The 16,105-nt window shown below is 34.8% G+C and overlaps 1 protein-coding gene across 3 annotated transcripts in view; it reads right to left on the bottom strand.

Annotated features, from left to right (window-relative positions):
* RICTOR (RPTOR independent companion of MTOR complex 2) overlaps positions 1 to 16,105 on the bottom strand; it is a 127,519-nt gene that overhangs the window by 15,724 nt on the left and 95,690 nt on the right. For 2 of the 3 annotated variants that reach the window (XM_060009562.1, XM_060009564.1), the window contains 10 exons: positions 15,988 to 16,064; positions 15,454 to 15,532; positions 9,445 to 9,554; positions 8,903 to 8,990; positions 7,624 to 7,716; positions 7,154 to 7,260; positions 6,467 to 6,696; positions 4,039 to 5,047; positions 3,687 to 3,758; positions 69 to 246 (listed from right to left, as the gene is read on the bottom strand). In XM_060009562.1, coding sequence (XP_059865545.1) covers positions 69 to 246; positions 3,687 to 3,758; positions 4,039 to 5,047; positions 6,467 to 6,696; positions 7,154 to 7,260; positions 7,624 to 7,716; positions 8,903 to 8,990; positions 9,445 to 9,554; positions 15,454 to 15,532; positions 15,988 to 16,064 — 2,043 coding nt within the window. The remainder of the gene's footprint in view (positions 1 to 68; positions 247 to 3,686; positions 3,759 to 4,038; positions 5,048 to 6,466; positions 6,697 to 7,153; positions 7,261 to 7,623; positions 7,717 to 8,902; positions 8,991 to 9,444; positions 9,555 to 15,453; positions 15,533 to 15,987; positions 16,065 to 16,105) is intronic. The other variant, XM_060009563.1, reaches the window with a different exon arrangement.

Genomic DNA, 16,105 nt, shown 5'->3' with positions numbered 1-16,105 from the left:
ATAAGCAGTTATAGAATATGAAAAAAAACGTAAACCAACTCATAAGAAAACAATAGAATTTATGATACCTGGAATATATCATTGATGTCTACTGGAAGAGCAAGACCAATATAGTCATCTGAGCTACCATACGTTGCACTGGACACCATGGACCTCACTGAGGAGGATCGCTGCAGGGTATTTTGGTTAATAGGACTTAATAAATCTTCTTTATCTAGCGAAGCATAACTTAAAGCTTTCATGAACCTATAATACCATTAAAAAAACTATATTAGTTTCTTGATTTGTTACAGCAATCACATAAAGAATTATAGTTTATTTTCATACCTTCATAAAAGAAAGGAAGCTAGTCAAGTACTAAAGAGTGCCATCTTATTTACTGAGAACATATGAATACTTGAAAATATTTCTCTCTTATAAGTTGATATATAAAAGGTCGTCAGTAATGTTGACTGTTGACCAAAAACAACTGTTACGGTCTCCCAGGTAAAAGTGAAAAGGTGAGCAATTAAGATAACTTTCAACATCTAGCAGTAAAAAATAAATAAAAAACTGACCTCAGAAAACAGAGGTATCATCCAAGAACTAACTTCACAACCATTTGAGACTGCTAGATTTGCTATAAGTAAGGGCACGTCTACTAATTCTATTTAAGATTATTTTTATTAAAATAAGGATAATCACTTATTCTTTGTGTGGTAATTACTTTATCAACATAAGATTTTGTAACACAGAAGACAGACACAAAACAGTAAAAATGGGACTCCCCTGGTGATGCAGTGGTTAAGCATCCACCTGCCAATGCAGTGGACACGGGTTTGATCCCTGGTCGGGGAATGCCACAGAGCAACTAAGCCGGTACGCCACAACTACTGAGCCTGAGCTCTAGAGCCTGCATGCCACAACGACTGAAGCCCGTGCACCCTAGAGCCCGTACTCCGCAACAAAAGAAGCCACCACAATGAGAAGCCTGTGCACTGCAACAAAGGGTAGCCCTCGCTCGCCACAACTAGAGAAAAGCCCGTGCACAGCAACAAAGACCCAACACAGCCAAGAATTAAAATAAAGTACACATCTTAAAAAAAAACAGTAAAAATGGTATCATATATAAATATTACAAGAGACAGTTTTATATGAAGCACTGATATTTCCTCAATGCATTCCTTACCAGTGATTCCATAACATGGAATAATGACATTTCCATAAGATACACCTTTCTTATACAGATTTTTATTCATGCAACAGACATGCTAAGATATTTATCATACGCCTGCTTTGTACAAGGTTCCACACTATATGTATACTGCTATTTGAAAACTCAAGTCATTTAAAATGTAATAACATACCCTGATATTAAAACGAAGAATTATTTTGAAAAGAACACAAAATAATGTTTTATAAATAGTAGCTATTAAAATTATCATAGCAAAACCCACTAATTTCTATGAACTTCCACCTAAAAACCACTCATAATTGAAATTTACAAATTTTATAAAATAGGTCAGTAGTTTTTAAATTGTACTCTGTTATACCTCTGTGATTCCACAGAACTCTTCAAAGACTACTGGAGTGAAGGGGAAGAAATTACTGGTATACTCACCTCCACAATACCTATTTCAACCAGAATAGCTCTGTTTTTACATATTCTACGTTTTGGGTTTCCACAGCAATGTTTTTGTGAAGAAAGGTTTCTCTACTTAAAAAGCGACATTTAAAAAAAGCTTAAAACCACTTGATCTAGTCCAATCTCCACTAGATTAGGCAATTGAGGCCTACATACTTCAAAATTCATGAACTTTACCATACAGATTTACCACGGTAAACAATTGAGAGGTTTGCCTGCGTTTGTTCTGCACTGATGAGGCTTGCAGAACTTTTGAATTCCAAGCAGATGAGACATTATAGCATAATTTATGGAACTTTTTCCAAGTTCATTCATTCAGTGCCAGGATTATAACTCAAGATTAAGGATTCCTACTTCAGTGTTTTTTCTGCTATGCCCCAAGGAAATACTCAGTAAGATATGGTTTTTAAGAATGCTGGATTCATGCTAACCATTATACCATAGGTATCAGTATGACTACTCTTCTAATTTTATAAGAAAAAAAAAAAAATCTTCTCAGCCTAGATTCCAAACTATTATTTTACAGTAAATGTGTAGTTATCGTCCATCATTTTCATTTTCTCTGAACTAACCAAAGGAAACAAGTGGGAATAGGAAGACTAATGTCTACACAATTTTTTCCTCCATGGAACCCAGTACACAGTTAAGTACTAAACACAGTTTGAAGAATAAATGACAGATTTGACCAACATGAGATTTTTGTTAAGCCTCATGCCTCTGTACAGCTGTTTCTGTTTCTCTTGACTGCTTTTTCTTTTTTTTTCCCCTCCCAAGAAATTAAAAACATCTATTAATCCTTTATAGTGCTGATAACTTGGCATTTTATTCCAGGAGTAAGATTTCCAAATATCCTTCTCTTGATCTAACAGAGAATACAGGAAATAGGATCCTAAGAACCCAGAATGATTAGGAAATAGTGATTCGGAATAGTTGTTTCTGGTTTATTCTAATGAATATTTAAGCAATGAAACTTTTTATCTGTGCTTTAATCAGTTTAGATAGAAATGCCTGCTTCAGTGAGACAGAATAACCCTAACTGGGTGGTTCAGAGTTAACAGCACTTTGGTTATTGTACTGAGCTCTAAGATGGTGGTACCCTTACTGCTTATTTTGGTGTGCTCCATTACTGCCCCTTGCTGAATGCTACTAGCTGCTGTAGTCTCTGAGTTTCCAAATACTTCGTTGTAGTATAAAAGTTTCCTCCTTTGCCACCAATTTTATCAGCTCTCCTTTCCTGTCAGTGTCCCTACCAGTAGCAGCTTATAACTGTTGCTTCCATAGGCCTGAAAATCTGATATACAAACTTGTTAGAATAAACATCAACAAACTATGAATGTGGGTCAGAGGTACTTCCTTTGAATAAAATCTGTGAAGTTCACTGCATAGGTTTATACTAGTGAGCTGTTGGGAGGGATGAGGCTGTCAGGTAGATAAGACATTACTGCATAATTTATGAAATTCTACCAAAGGGAATATAATTTATTATTTGCTACAAGGGATCTCTTCTACTAAATGTGTTAACATTCCTGAAACAAAATTGCTTAATAACTTAAGAATTTGGTTATATAAGAGCCAAATGGATTACATGAAAGAAATAACTATCAATAATAATAGTGATGATGATGATAACAGCTAACTTTTATCGAGTGTCTTAGTATGTGCTAGGCACTAGTCTCAGTACTTGACAAATACTAATCCATTTAATAAATGAAAATGAACAATCTAAAACTAAAGAAAGTTTTTAGAAGTATTTGGTCCAACAAAAAAGGAAGGTATAGAAATTTTTGCAACAATAAAATTTAACACTGCATATCTTTTATAGGTAAAATCTACTACTTTGACCAGCTTGATATAATCTTTAGATATGGCATAGAAATCTCCCAAATGCTCCTGAGCACAGGCAAACTGCTATTGCTGAATTCTGAGGGCCAAGTAATTCATTTAATGTTCATTTGGTTCCTACTTAATAATCACAGCTACTTAAACTGAAAAGAATTATACTGAAATTTTCAGTTATCTTAAAAAAAAAAAAGTCAACTTTTGGAGCCTTAAATTGACCTACCTGAAAAGGTTGTTTGTTATTGTAGGTCTTAAGCTCCTGATTCCCCCGACATGCTTCTTTTTAAAATCGATCCTTGCAGAAGCGAGAAATAAATAAAAAAAAGCTTGTGACTTATGTGTCATTGTAAAGCATATATGTTTATTTTCAGGGCCTAAAGGAGTTTCTTTTCCCCCCTCGCAGCTGCAAGAATCCATTTCAAATCATATCGGGTAACTAGGAGCTTATAGCCTACTATAGTAAACAATAGGTCAGTTCTGAGGTTTACGTAGATGTAAAACCTGGCTAATGCTTTACATTTAAGTCTATTAAAATGCAAACATTATTGTTCATTTTAAAATGTATATTTGCTCACCTGCTTGGTGTTAACCTGGACTCAAAGCTGTTGGCTTTCATGGTGATGGTATCAGTAAACAGCACATCTTTTGCTGGAGACGCCAAAGCTTCAGAATGAGATAAGGATGGATGCATTCTTTGCTGCTGTAATCTTTTCAGTGTAGCGTAGCCAAAGGCATCTCTAGAACTTGTATAACTAAAGTTACAGTCTGCTAGACTTTTAATTGTAGCAATAGAGGGTGCTTTAAGGGACTGTGCTCTTCTAGGAAGTGTATGAGAAGAACCTGGAGGCACCAGGGACACTGAGTTTGATTTAGAGAGAGAGAGATGGCTAGACTGTGGCGTCAAATAGTGGCTTGTCTTAACAGTTTTAGTACTTACCACAGTACTCATACTTCCACAGTCAGTGTCCACAGTCGTAGCATCTACACCTACTGTCTCTCGTGAAGGACTTGAGCTCATTGAACTTATGCCACTTGTTGTAGTGTCTGTATTAAAACTTTGGCTACGTATCTTCATATGTGAGCTCGCTGAACTTTCTACAACTAATCTCTCTCGGCTTGTGTTTTCTCTGTGATTCTCTGTACCAAGACTCTTGGTGAATTTTAAGTCATTCTCTCCAATACTTGGAGTACTACCAGTGTCTTCAATGTGCTTATTCCCAACAAATGAAGTTTCTAATTGTAATGTTTTCTGTACTGTGGATATGGGTGTGAAATCATCACTATGATTAAAGTCAACACTGGGCTCTGTAAGCGTTCTGATCCGCCTGTTGCTTGTCTTATTTTCAGATGACAGTTTCCCTCCTTTTGGATCACTGCTACTACGATGTTTTTTATTAGGCAAAGTAAGCGAATTTAAGATACGATTCTTCACAAGTTTACTAGAAGCAAAGAAAGGGAATGAATTTTTATCCTTCATAGGTCCAGATCGATCATAAAATGCTGGCTCTGCATCTTCATTGATATCAAGGAAAAATGTACTAGTAGAGCTGCTGCCAAACCGGTCATCCTCCATTATGAACATACCTATGATCAAAGGATTAATAAAAGCAGATAAAAAAGGACAAATAATCATAGTAACTATTAGTGACATAATTCAGGAAATTTTTGTTTAATAGTCACCTGGGGAAAAATTTTTCAAAAATAAAGAGTCAGACTGCTGAGCCACATAAAAAGAGCTTCCTTGAGACCCAGAATTTGTCCTTGAATAAAATATAAAATTTGTCATTATGATGATCTTCTGTTATTTCCAAAGAAAAACTACAGAACTCATTATGTCACAGCTTGCATAAAGTTTCTTTTATCTCAGTGAGTTTCCAAACCCTCCAAATATTCAAGATAAAATTAAAGGCAAAAAGGAGACTTGACCCTGGATATTTACTCAGTTGGTACAGATTCCTGGTGGTTTATTCCTCAAATCACAATAGGCAAGAAAAATCAATCTTATAAGAAATGAATGTCCAATCTTAAGCAAACTATACTTACAAAGAACCGAGTCACAACATTTTAAATTCATGTTTAAACCAATTATATTTATTTCTCACTTTGCCTTAGGAACTAAGAAACTCATCTAAATTCAGGGCCTCTAATAAAAGACTCAATCCAGGTGCCTAATGACATCTATGGGATTTTATTCTATTTTTATTTTCTGTTGAATAGTTATAAATTACTTCAAATATATTCTGAAAGAAGGCAAAATAAAATCTTAAACTTGCACACTGCACTGTATTTCCATATTTTGCCAATTCTAAGATGCACATTTTTCACACTTAAAATCTCTAAAATCAGCATGCATCTTGCAATAGGCAGCATTTTTTTTTCTTAAACAGTGGTGCATATTATAATTTATGGTATCTTAGATCTAGTGAAATATGGTTTGATAAATATTGCACTATCTTCTTTAAAAAAAACGTGTCTAAAATCTTCTGCACCTAGTAGCATTTAGCACAAGGCTTAAAACTGCAAACCATTTTTCATTTATTTTTGATACTCCATCTTTTAACAGTTTCGCTAATTTTAAAATTTAGCTCTTCTTTCAAAGATGAGTATATGAATATAATATCTCTTAAATATATTCTAGTTCAACAACCCTATATCTGAAAAATGAACAAAAGAATTAGGTAAATGAAGAAAGTAGATGAATAAACATTCACTTATTAGAAATTGCAAAAAAGGGGAATGGGTCTTCTGGGACATGGCTTATTATTTAACTCTGTAAGTAAACTCTGTAAGCCTTTTCCAAGGCCTATTTAGAAAGCAAAGGGAGAGAACAATGTAGGCTGGTAGCTATACTCCCTGTTGTGAAAAGATATGCATTCTCCAAGACACTATTACGGCCAAATTATCTCAGAGAAAAGTAAATTAAGAATGTAAAATTCATTTAAATTCTGATATCACAAGCGTTAGTTTCGGCTAACTTTATTATGACCCTGTCACAGTACTCACTTGATGGCGCAGATTCACTTTCACTATTATGTCTAGAGCTGGTTGACTCTGAGTTCAAACTCAGAGTGCTTGGAACAGATGAGAGTTCATTACAGAGTTGTTCTACATCATCTGGAACCACTGGCCACAGATGTTTGCGACTGTGCCTTACAGCATCCCAGTTGTGACATTTTAGAATATCACAGCCTTGTTTGGTTTTGGCTATGAGCCCAAGCACATATACACAGGTCCTGTAAGTAAAAGATACAGTAATGACAGTTTATAATTCCAAACTGAGATTTCTTAAAGCAACCATAAAATATTAGTTTGCTATATGTACATTTGCGCTTTCTTTAATAGCCATTAAAAATAACATGAAAACCTTCATAATGAAAATATTAATTACAAGGAAAAAATCTAAAAGAACATATTGTGATCAGGGAAAAATATATACATTAGCTTTTCTGAAATAAATTTGGAATATTTGCACTACTAGATTATTTGGACACACTATACTCTGTTTATCTGCAAGGTAAGTGTCAATATTACAATGATAAGAATAAAATATCAATAATATTAATAAACAAGGAGTTCCTTAAGATGTTTAACCTGATGCACTGAAAAACTGCAATCATAAAATACTCTTCCCTCACACTCATCTGTGAACAAAAATATATACTTCAGAAAGATTTGAGTTAAATGACACACCCTCTGATGGAAAGAACTTCACATTGTTTTGCAAGTTTTAGTATATCTGGAATCACATTTTCTTCCTGTAGCAAATTGAGACCCCAATTTGATGAGCCAATATTTCCCTAAAAGAAAAGAAATCACATATCAAATATATTTACAATACTAACTCCTTCAAGAGATTTGGAAAGCTACCCAAAAAACCAAAAAATTTAACCACGTCTATAAGAGAGAAAGAACTGTGAAAAAAACCTCACATAAGGAACTTTAGGAATTAAAGTTCCATCTGTCTCAGCAAGAAAACTAACAGTTTAATCATTTATTTTCCAACATAAAATAATATTTAAATGGGCAGGAACAATCTTTGCTTTAGAATACTAATCTAAGAACACGTTCCAAATAAAATTATTTTTATTTATTTAATATTAACAGGAAAATGAGTAAAATCTAAAAATTAAGAAGATCTTACAGAAGTGTTTATTACAAACCAAGGCCCATAGAGATGCTTTCAGTTTTTTAATTTCTTCCCATTTATCCAAATCTGGTGTGCGGACACTGTGACAGAGTTCTGTAATAATATTCTGGAGAGAGGAAAAAAATACCATATGATTAACAGTATGTCTTTAACATATATTCTTATTGTATCTTAAAACCAATTTAAGGTTTGTATTTAGTAATTTTTGCATATTTAAAATCCTAAAATAATTTTATGTCGAATTTCTTAAGAAGCAGCATTAGGACATGGGCTCTGAATTCATATACTAGAGTTAGAACTTATTAGCTAAGTGGCCTTGAGCAAGTTACTTAATCTCCCCATGTCTTGATTTCCTAAACTCTGTTTCATAAAGTTTAATGATTTAATGAATTATTACATAAGTGTAACAAAGTACTTGGGGCTTAGTATTAGAAAAATGTTAGCCATTAACGATCATTATTTCTTTTAGATAGAAAATAACAAATTAACACCTAGACTTTATCATACTATGTAGGTAATGATACTGAGAAAATCATTTAAATTTTCAGTGAATTAAAAAAATATATAGTCTCAATAGTCTTCACAGACAATATAAAAATACATGAAACTGTGGAATATATTTATGCAAAACTTTTGCTCCTGAAATGAACACTGATATGAAAAGGAACTAAACTGCTAGGTTACTATTGTTCAGAAACACAAATACTTCTATAACCATTCTTAAAATAAGGGTTACATTTATTGAAAACACCTAGTAGCAAGACATATTCCCAGCCAAACTCTGGCGTGCATACTATACTCAAAGAACAACTGCTTGTCTAAGCCTTACATTACATGAAATATATGAAAACAGAGAGGCACTAACAAACAGCAACTGATACTTTCAGTTTTTGCTCACCAAAGGTAACTGAATATGTTTCAGGTTCAGTTTAACTTCCCAACAAGAGGAATGAAGAAACTCAGTTTTTCAGTATGTTTTTACTAAGGAGATGAACTTCCCCAATGAACTAGAAAGGAAAGAACTCAGACCTTCACTGGATTACTTACTCTACATAACAAATTAGCTATGCAAATAGTCATATGCAAGTCAGGGAAATGCATGCAAGCCAGTAATATCTCTAAGCACTGCAAACAAAGAATGCTAAGTCAATTACAAGATGGATGGCTTTAAAAGCAACTATGCCACTGACTTTCTGAAGGCTTTTGAGAAGTTTTTGAAAAGATAATACTTTAGCAATACTAAGTTTTTTCTACTACTGTAGCTATTTAAAATAAGCAAATTATGTTTTTACCTGTACTTCCAACAAATGACAGCCTGTTTTGTGGTGTACCAGTTGTCCGTAAAGGTGTACAGGTAGGTAGACATGAGGACGCTGTAATCTAGTATAATAAAAATGATTGATATACCTATTGGTTCATTTTAAATAAGCTAATTTTAAAAAATGACTTATAATAAAGTACTAGATAAACAGAATTAGACATAATCACTCAGCATAAATAAAAATACGGAGGTGGAAAGGCATGAGAATTCCTCTAGAAAAATAATAGTTTAGCTGGTCTCTGAGTAACGCTAAGAGAACTAAGACAAGAAATACACACTAGGGTAAGGACATGGAGGGATCTGAACACTATGCTATATTAGTCAGGGTATTCAAGTTATGAATGCCACTGAATTTTTGAACATTCAATGCTGTGCTTTAAAAAGACTTTTCCTATGTCAGTGTAAGAAACAAAATAACTCAGAAAACTTTAAAAAGTAATGATTTACAATAATTTGGTTTTAAATTTTATGTTTGAGGACTAGCAATAAATTATTCCATTAACTGGACTATACCTTTGGTTACTCCGACGAACATAGTTGTCACCATCAATTGGCTTTCGGTAAGTAGTAAGTGCTTCATTAAGTTGTTCTTCAATCAAGTCAACATATTTTGAATTATATTCCTAGAAGATAATATTGTTTTAATTATATATATCATAACAACATTCACTAAATTTGTAATATGTTAGGTACCTAACAAATCTTTGGAAGCATAAATATGAGAAAAATGAACATCTGTTCAGGAAATTTAAGAAATTTTTGAAAAGAGTAGATAGAACAAGGTATTATGAATGCAAATGTTCTATCACATCCATACCTATAAGCTTTCTGCTTATACGCTTTTCCTCATTTTCAATTAATATTTTAGGGTCCATACAAGTAAGCTAAAAATTTTTTTGTCATATTTGAATTCCTGTCCCCATTAAAAAAAAAAAAGAACAGCTTTTTATTTATTTATTTGTTTGTTTATTTATTTTTGGCTGTGTTGGGTCTTCGTTGCTGCGCACAGGCTTTCTCTAGTTGTGGCGAGTGGGGACTACTCTTCGTTGCAGTGCGCGGGCTTCTCATTGCCGTGGCTTCTCTTGTTGCAGAGCAGGGGCTCTAGGTGTGAGGGCTTCCGTAGTTGTGGCATGCGGCCTCGGTAGGTGTGACATGCAGCCTCAGTAGTTGTGGCTCACAGGCTCTAAAGCACAGGCTCAGCAGTTGTGGTGCACGGGCTTAGTTGCTCCGCGGCATGTGGAATATTCCCAGACCAGGGCTCAAACCCGTGTCCCCTGCATTGGCAGGCAGATTCTTAACCACTGTGCCACCAGGGAAGTCCCAAAACTAGCTTCTTAATATTAAACTCTGAAGATATTCACTAGAAATTTTAAACGGAAATTAACTGAGTTCTACCATTTTAGCACCGTTTGGTAAGAAACAATCTCTCTCCCTTTAAATCAGGTCAAATGTAAAAAATATTTCCAACTAAAACTTGGAAATTTTCTAGTTAAATTCTTTAAACCGAGACAGTCAATCACACCACCATCTTTATTGCAAAGATCTCCACTTTAAACTAAACGTTTAGAAGGAATTGGTAGAAACTCTGAAAAGCAATTTGGCAGTATTTATCAAAACTTTACATTCACATACTTTTTGACTCAACAATTATACTTTAGAAATTTGTTCAAAAGATATACCTGCACAAGTATGCAAAGATATACATGCAAGAATATCCAGCAAACACTGTTTACAAAACTAAAAAAGTTGGAAACAGTCTAAATGCCCATAATACAGGTGTGATTATAAAAATTAGGGTACATTGCTATAATTTACTATGCAGCCATTAAAGAGAATTAGACAGCTCTAAATGCACAGCTCTGAAAAGATCTCTTAGATACACTGCTAAACACAAAAATTAAATACAATTTTATTTACAGCTGTGAATGGATTCATTTGTATTTTTATATGAAGAATATATACTTATAGATGCACAAAACATCTTTCAGTGCATACAAAATATTAACAGACATTATCTTCAGAAAAGATAGAAAAAGGGGGCAAGGAGACATTTTTCATTTTAAACCATTTTAGACTACTTAAATTTGGTGGGTTACCTTAACTCCCTACTTAGAGACTCTAAAAACTTACTTTTCCTGCTTTTCTTTTAGGTTCTTTACTTTGCAAAAGTAATACAAGGTTTTAATTATATTATCAGCATACCAAATTTCTACTACTGCTACTACAACCACTATATTACTCTATATACTATACTACCATAATCTCCCTATACATGAACATCTCAGTACAAAAATTCTAATTAAGGAAGGTATTTTGAGCTTTATGCAGGAATAGTTACATTCACATGGTATTGCTTGGTTAGTCTTTTGACCAGTGGCGTCCATGTGGAAAACACTAGCAAAGTTGAGGGGTATGGTTTATAGCTATGAAATGCACTGAGTTTCTGATGTGGATCATCTTGAGGATTCTGCCCAAAAAGGACCTACTGGAGGAGCAAGAAGACCCCAAATGAGGGTGAACCTCTAGCTACTAGGAGGTATTGTAAGTAGGCAGCCAGAGGAGCCATTGATTCAGTCAAGGGAACTGCAAATGAGAGATCCCCAGAATGAGGTCTTCAAGGAATTCATGAACATAACCCTCGAGTAAAAGAATCAACATCTGAAATCTGCTCCGCTCAAAGCTAACAACCCCAGATAACAGTTGCATCAGTTGAGTAAGACTGTCCATGACCCTGTACCCCCTCCTCCTCCTGCTCTAAAGCTGAAGAGGCTCCAAATTTGCACCTGGTAAATGGGGAGGAGATAAATAACAGAGTGATGAAACGAACCATATCCTCCCTCCATTGCAGATTTCTATACCAAGCCTGGGCTAGGGATGAAAGTTTTAAATTGAATGAGTGAATTTTCAATATTATTCAGGCCTGGATGCTTTATTACCTAGAAAAAGCGACAGTCTCAACTTCATCTTGGCATGCTGCAAGCTACTGGGAGGAAATCAAATATAGTGGAAAGAGCATGGGCTTTGGAATCAAAAAGTGCCCCTGCTCTGTTATTTTCATGCTCTGTGACCTAGGATAAATTAGTTTACTCATCTTAGCTTCCACATTTTCATTCACAACATAGAAATAATACAGAAACATTTCACAGGGTTGCTTTGAGTATTAAGTGAGGTAATACTTGAAAGGCACTAAGTTTAACTGTAGGCAATCACTAAGTTAGTTCCCCTCCCTTTCTCCCTTTCTCTAATTTGAGAGAGTAGACTATACTGTCTTTATATTTACATCTCGCATTTACTGCCTAACTAACTGCAATTCAGCATCTGTTTATAACTTGTTACTGAAATTGCTCTAGCAAAATTCACCAATGACTGGTCACCTTCAACAGGCTTTTTTTCTAGTGTTCACCTTACCTGACCTCTCTCAAGAATATATACCACTGACCTCTCCTTCCTGAAGCATCCTTTAGTGAAGCCATGCTGATAATTTTTTCCTCAATGTCCCTGTCCTTTTATTCCCCTCATGAAGGCAGAGTGTTCGGGCTTCCCTGGTGGCACAGTGGTTAAGAATCCGCCTGACACGAGTTCGAGCCCCGGTCTGGGACGATCCCACATGCCACAGAGCAACTAAGCCTGTGCGCCACAACTACTGAGCCTGTGCTCTAGAGCCCGTAAGCCACAACTACTGAGCCCGTGTGCCACGACTACTGAAGCCCGCACACCTAAAGCCCATGCTCCGCAACAAGAGAAGCCGCCACAATGAGAAGCCCGCGCACTGCAACGAAAAGTAGCCCCCGCTCTCTGCAACTAGAGAAAAGCTGCACACAACAGTGAAGACCCAATGCAGCCAAAAATTAAAAATAAATAAAGTTATATATTAAAGAAAGCATAAAGATAAAAAAAAAAAAAGCAGAGTGTTCTCTAGGGAGCAATTTCCAGTTTTACTTCTTTGTTCTTTACATTTTCCTTGGTGATCTCACTCAATTCAAATTTCAACTACTACTATTCACTGACAACTCCCAAACTTCTATCTTCAGCTCATATCTGAGCTCCAGATGCACATTTCCAAATATTTTCTGGATACTCTCACTTGCCATACAACAGGCAATACCAGTTCAACTTATTCAAAATTCATTATCCTCATTGCTGCAAACCACCTTTTGTAATCACAATCTTTTAATGGTAAGCCATTATGTATTCAGTCATTCAAATCAGAAACCTTAAGGGTCAAGTGGGACCCCTCATTCATTACATCCAATCAGTTCACAAATCCTGTCCATCTTATTTCAAAAATGTCCAGAAAATGTGTCCCTGACTATGGAACCTAACCACCACTGAAGTCCATGCTCTTATCAATTTTGCTTCTAAACTGGTCTCAGTATTCCTAGATTTCTTTACCTTGATGACCATACTTCTGCTACTACACTGTGATCTTTTTCTAAAGTATAGTTCAGACTATGAATATTCTTTACACTTGTAAAGATTCCCCCTACTTCCTACAAAATTGAAATCCCTTAGTATGACATAATGTGGCTTATAAAAGCCTAGTTCTAATTCTAATTCAATCTAGTTCTAATTCACCATTCCATCCTCATCTTGCCACACCCCACTTATCCTAGCCCCAACCGCACTGGAATATGGCTTTCCTCACAAGTCTGTGAAGTTTCAATAACCTATACAGATTTATTATTCTGCCCCCTCATCCTTGAACATCCTTCTTCCAATTTGACTATTTACTCCTCAAGACCACTTCAAATATCACATCCTCTCCTCAGCCTAACATTTTTTTTGCTAATCCCTAAGGCAGAATCATTAACCCTTCTTCTGTTTCCTTATACACGACACATGATTTTGTTATATCAGTTAATATTTTGTACGTACTATCTGAAAGTGCTGTACCAGATTTGCTAAACGATTTCCTAATATAATTTGTATAATAAAGTGACCAATCTTATTACGGTAACTAGTTTAAACATCTTCTATTTAGAAAATAAAACTATCATATCTCTTTTTTTTTTTTTTTTTTTTTTTGGCTGCACTGAGCTTCACTGCTGCACGTGGGCCTTCTCTAGTTGGGGCCAGCAGGGGCTACTCTTCATTGCAGTGTGCGGGGCTTCTCATTATGGTGAGAAGGATAGGCTCTAGGCATGCAGGCTTCAGTAGTTGCAGCACGCAGGCCCCAGAGTGCACAAGCTTCAGTAGTTGCGGCGTGCGGGCTCAGTAGTTGTGGCGCACGGGCTTAGTTGCCCCACAGCATGTGGGTTCTTCACGAACCAGGGATCGAACCCATGTCCCCTGCATTGGCAGATGGATTCTTAACCAGTGGACCACCAGGGAAGTTCAAAACTATCACATCTTTATTTTAGTTTTCTAATTCACCAATTACTGAAAGACTTCAGGCCTGAAGTTGTACACTTTATAGTTATAGTATTTTTTTCCCTTTTTTTCTTCCAGTTTTATTGAGATGTAATTGACATACAGCACGGTATAAGTCTAAGGAGTAAAGCATAATGATGTGACTTACACACATTGTGAAAGGATCATCAAAATAAGTTTAGTGAACATCCATCATCTCATACAGATACAAAATAAAAGAAATAAAAAAAAAATTTTCCCTTGTGATAAGAACTCCTAGGATTTACTCTCTCGACAACTTTCATATATAACATACAGCTGTGTTAATTATATTTATTATGTACATTATATTCCTAGTACTTATTTATAACTGGAAGTTTGTATCATTTGACTGCCTTCATCCAACTCCCTCTCTCCCCACACCCCACCTCTGGTAACTATAACTATAGCTATAGTATTTTTTAAAAATGAGAATATCTTATGAAACATGGTTCAATATAGACAATATAAATAATGATCTGAAATAATGGAAAATCTGAAAATCATTTACATTAGGATTGATTAATCCATGAGTTTCTAAGATGCTTTGACAATTTACAATGCATCAAATGAAACTGAAGTCACAGTGATGACCACCTAAAGAAAAGCTAGGAAGTTAACTAATACCTTCAAACTACTCCCTTCTTCCTAGATTTCCCTATTATATACAACAGCAAGAAGTTTGCTCTCAGATTTATGAAAAGTACACCTTAAAATGAAGTTTAATTAGATGATTATATATGCTTGGTAGAACTGTTTTTTAATCTTCATTTAGGAAAATTGTTTTAGTTTCAGCTTAAAAGGCGTGTGAAAGGAACCCAAGAATAAAAGAAATGATGGTAAGTAGGGTTGACAAACGATACCAATAGATTATATCAATTAAATTGAAAGCAAAATTTCAACAGAATTTACACAAAATCAATAGTTCTCTATAAAATAACTATAGTTTAAAAAGTGGACAAATATAAATACAAATAATTATACAGAATTTTAAGACTTGACTTCACATGAATGTTTAAATATTTAACTTTTTTAGTTTCAAAATACTGACAATATTTTAAAAATCCTCTAAATTCACAATCTATTTCCCAAGATAAAAAGATACAAATTGAAACTTATTCAATAGCAAGTTACCTTGTGCCACTTTTCCAACTGTTTTGCTATATAACCCCTTTCGTTCAAATAGGAAAACCCTTTTGGAATGGAGAGAAATCTGTAAATTAAAACAGGCAATAGTTTAACATTAAGTCTCACAAAAAATGTTTAAGGAGCTAAAACATCTCAAACAAAATATGTTTAAGGAGGTAAAAGACTTTAAGAACAGCTCCTTCCTAAAACTAAAAGGTCAATTTTTATTCATTGTAATTTCAAATACAAATAAATTTTCACAATCTTTGCAAAAACACATGAATCCAACCACAGTAAAGAAAATGTCATGAAAAGAATGAGGACACATGGAAATGTAAAAGAAACATTAAGAAAAACAATGAAAAGACAGAGTTTCAGTATTAAAGGATGTCCAATATTCTAAAATAGGCCTCTTTCAGAAGTTAACAGCTAAACTCTTTAGAGTGCTTCCTTTACAGATTTGAATCCAGCTTTAATACACACTGCCAGAGAGAACACAACAGAAAACATAACTATAAGAAAAATTTTCTTCAAATTTACCTCAGGAGGAGAAGCAAACCCTTGTCCCCAAGGTGAGATAAAGCTGGCTTCATCTGAATAAGAGCATGGAGATTGGCCTAAAAGAAATAATTATTAGGCAAATTAATAACTGCATGAA

The sequence above is a fragment of the Delphinus delphis genome, chromosome 3 (assembly GCF_949987515.2).
Source record: "Delphinus delphis chromosome 3, mDelDel1.2, whole genome shotgun sequence".
In the NCBI taxonomy this organism is placed as follows: Eukaryota; Metazoa; Chordata; class Mammalia; order Artiodactyla; family Delphinidae; genus Delphinus; species Delphinus delphis.
Note: the sequence above shows the minus strand (reverse complement) of the source record. Positions and strands in the feature narration are given on the sequence as shown.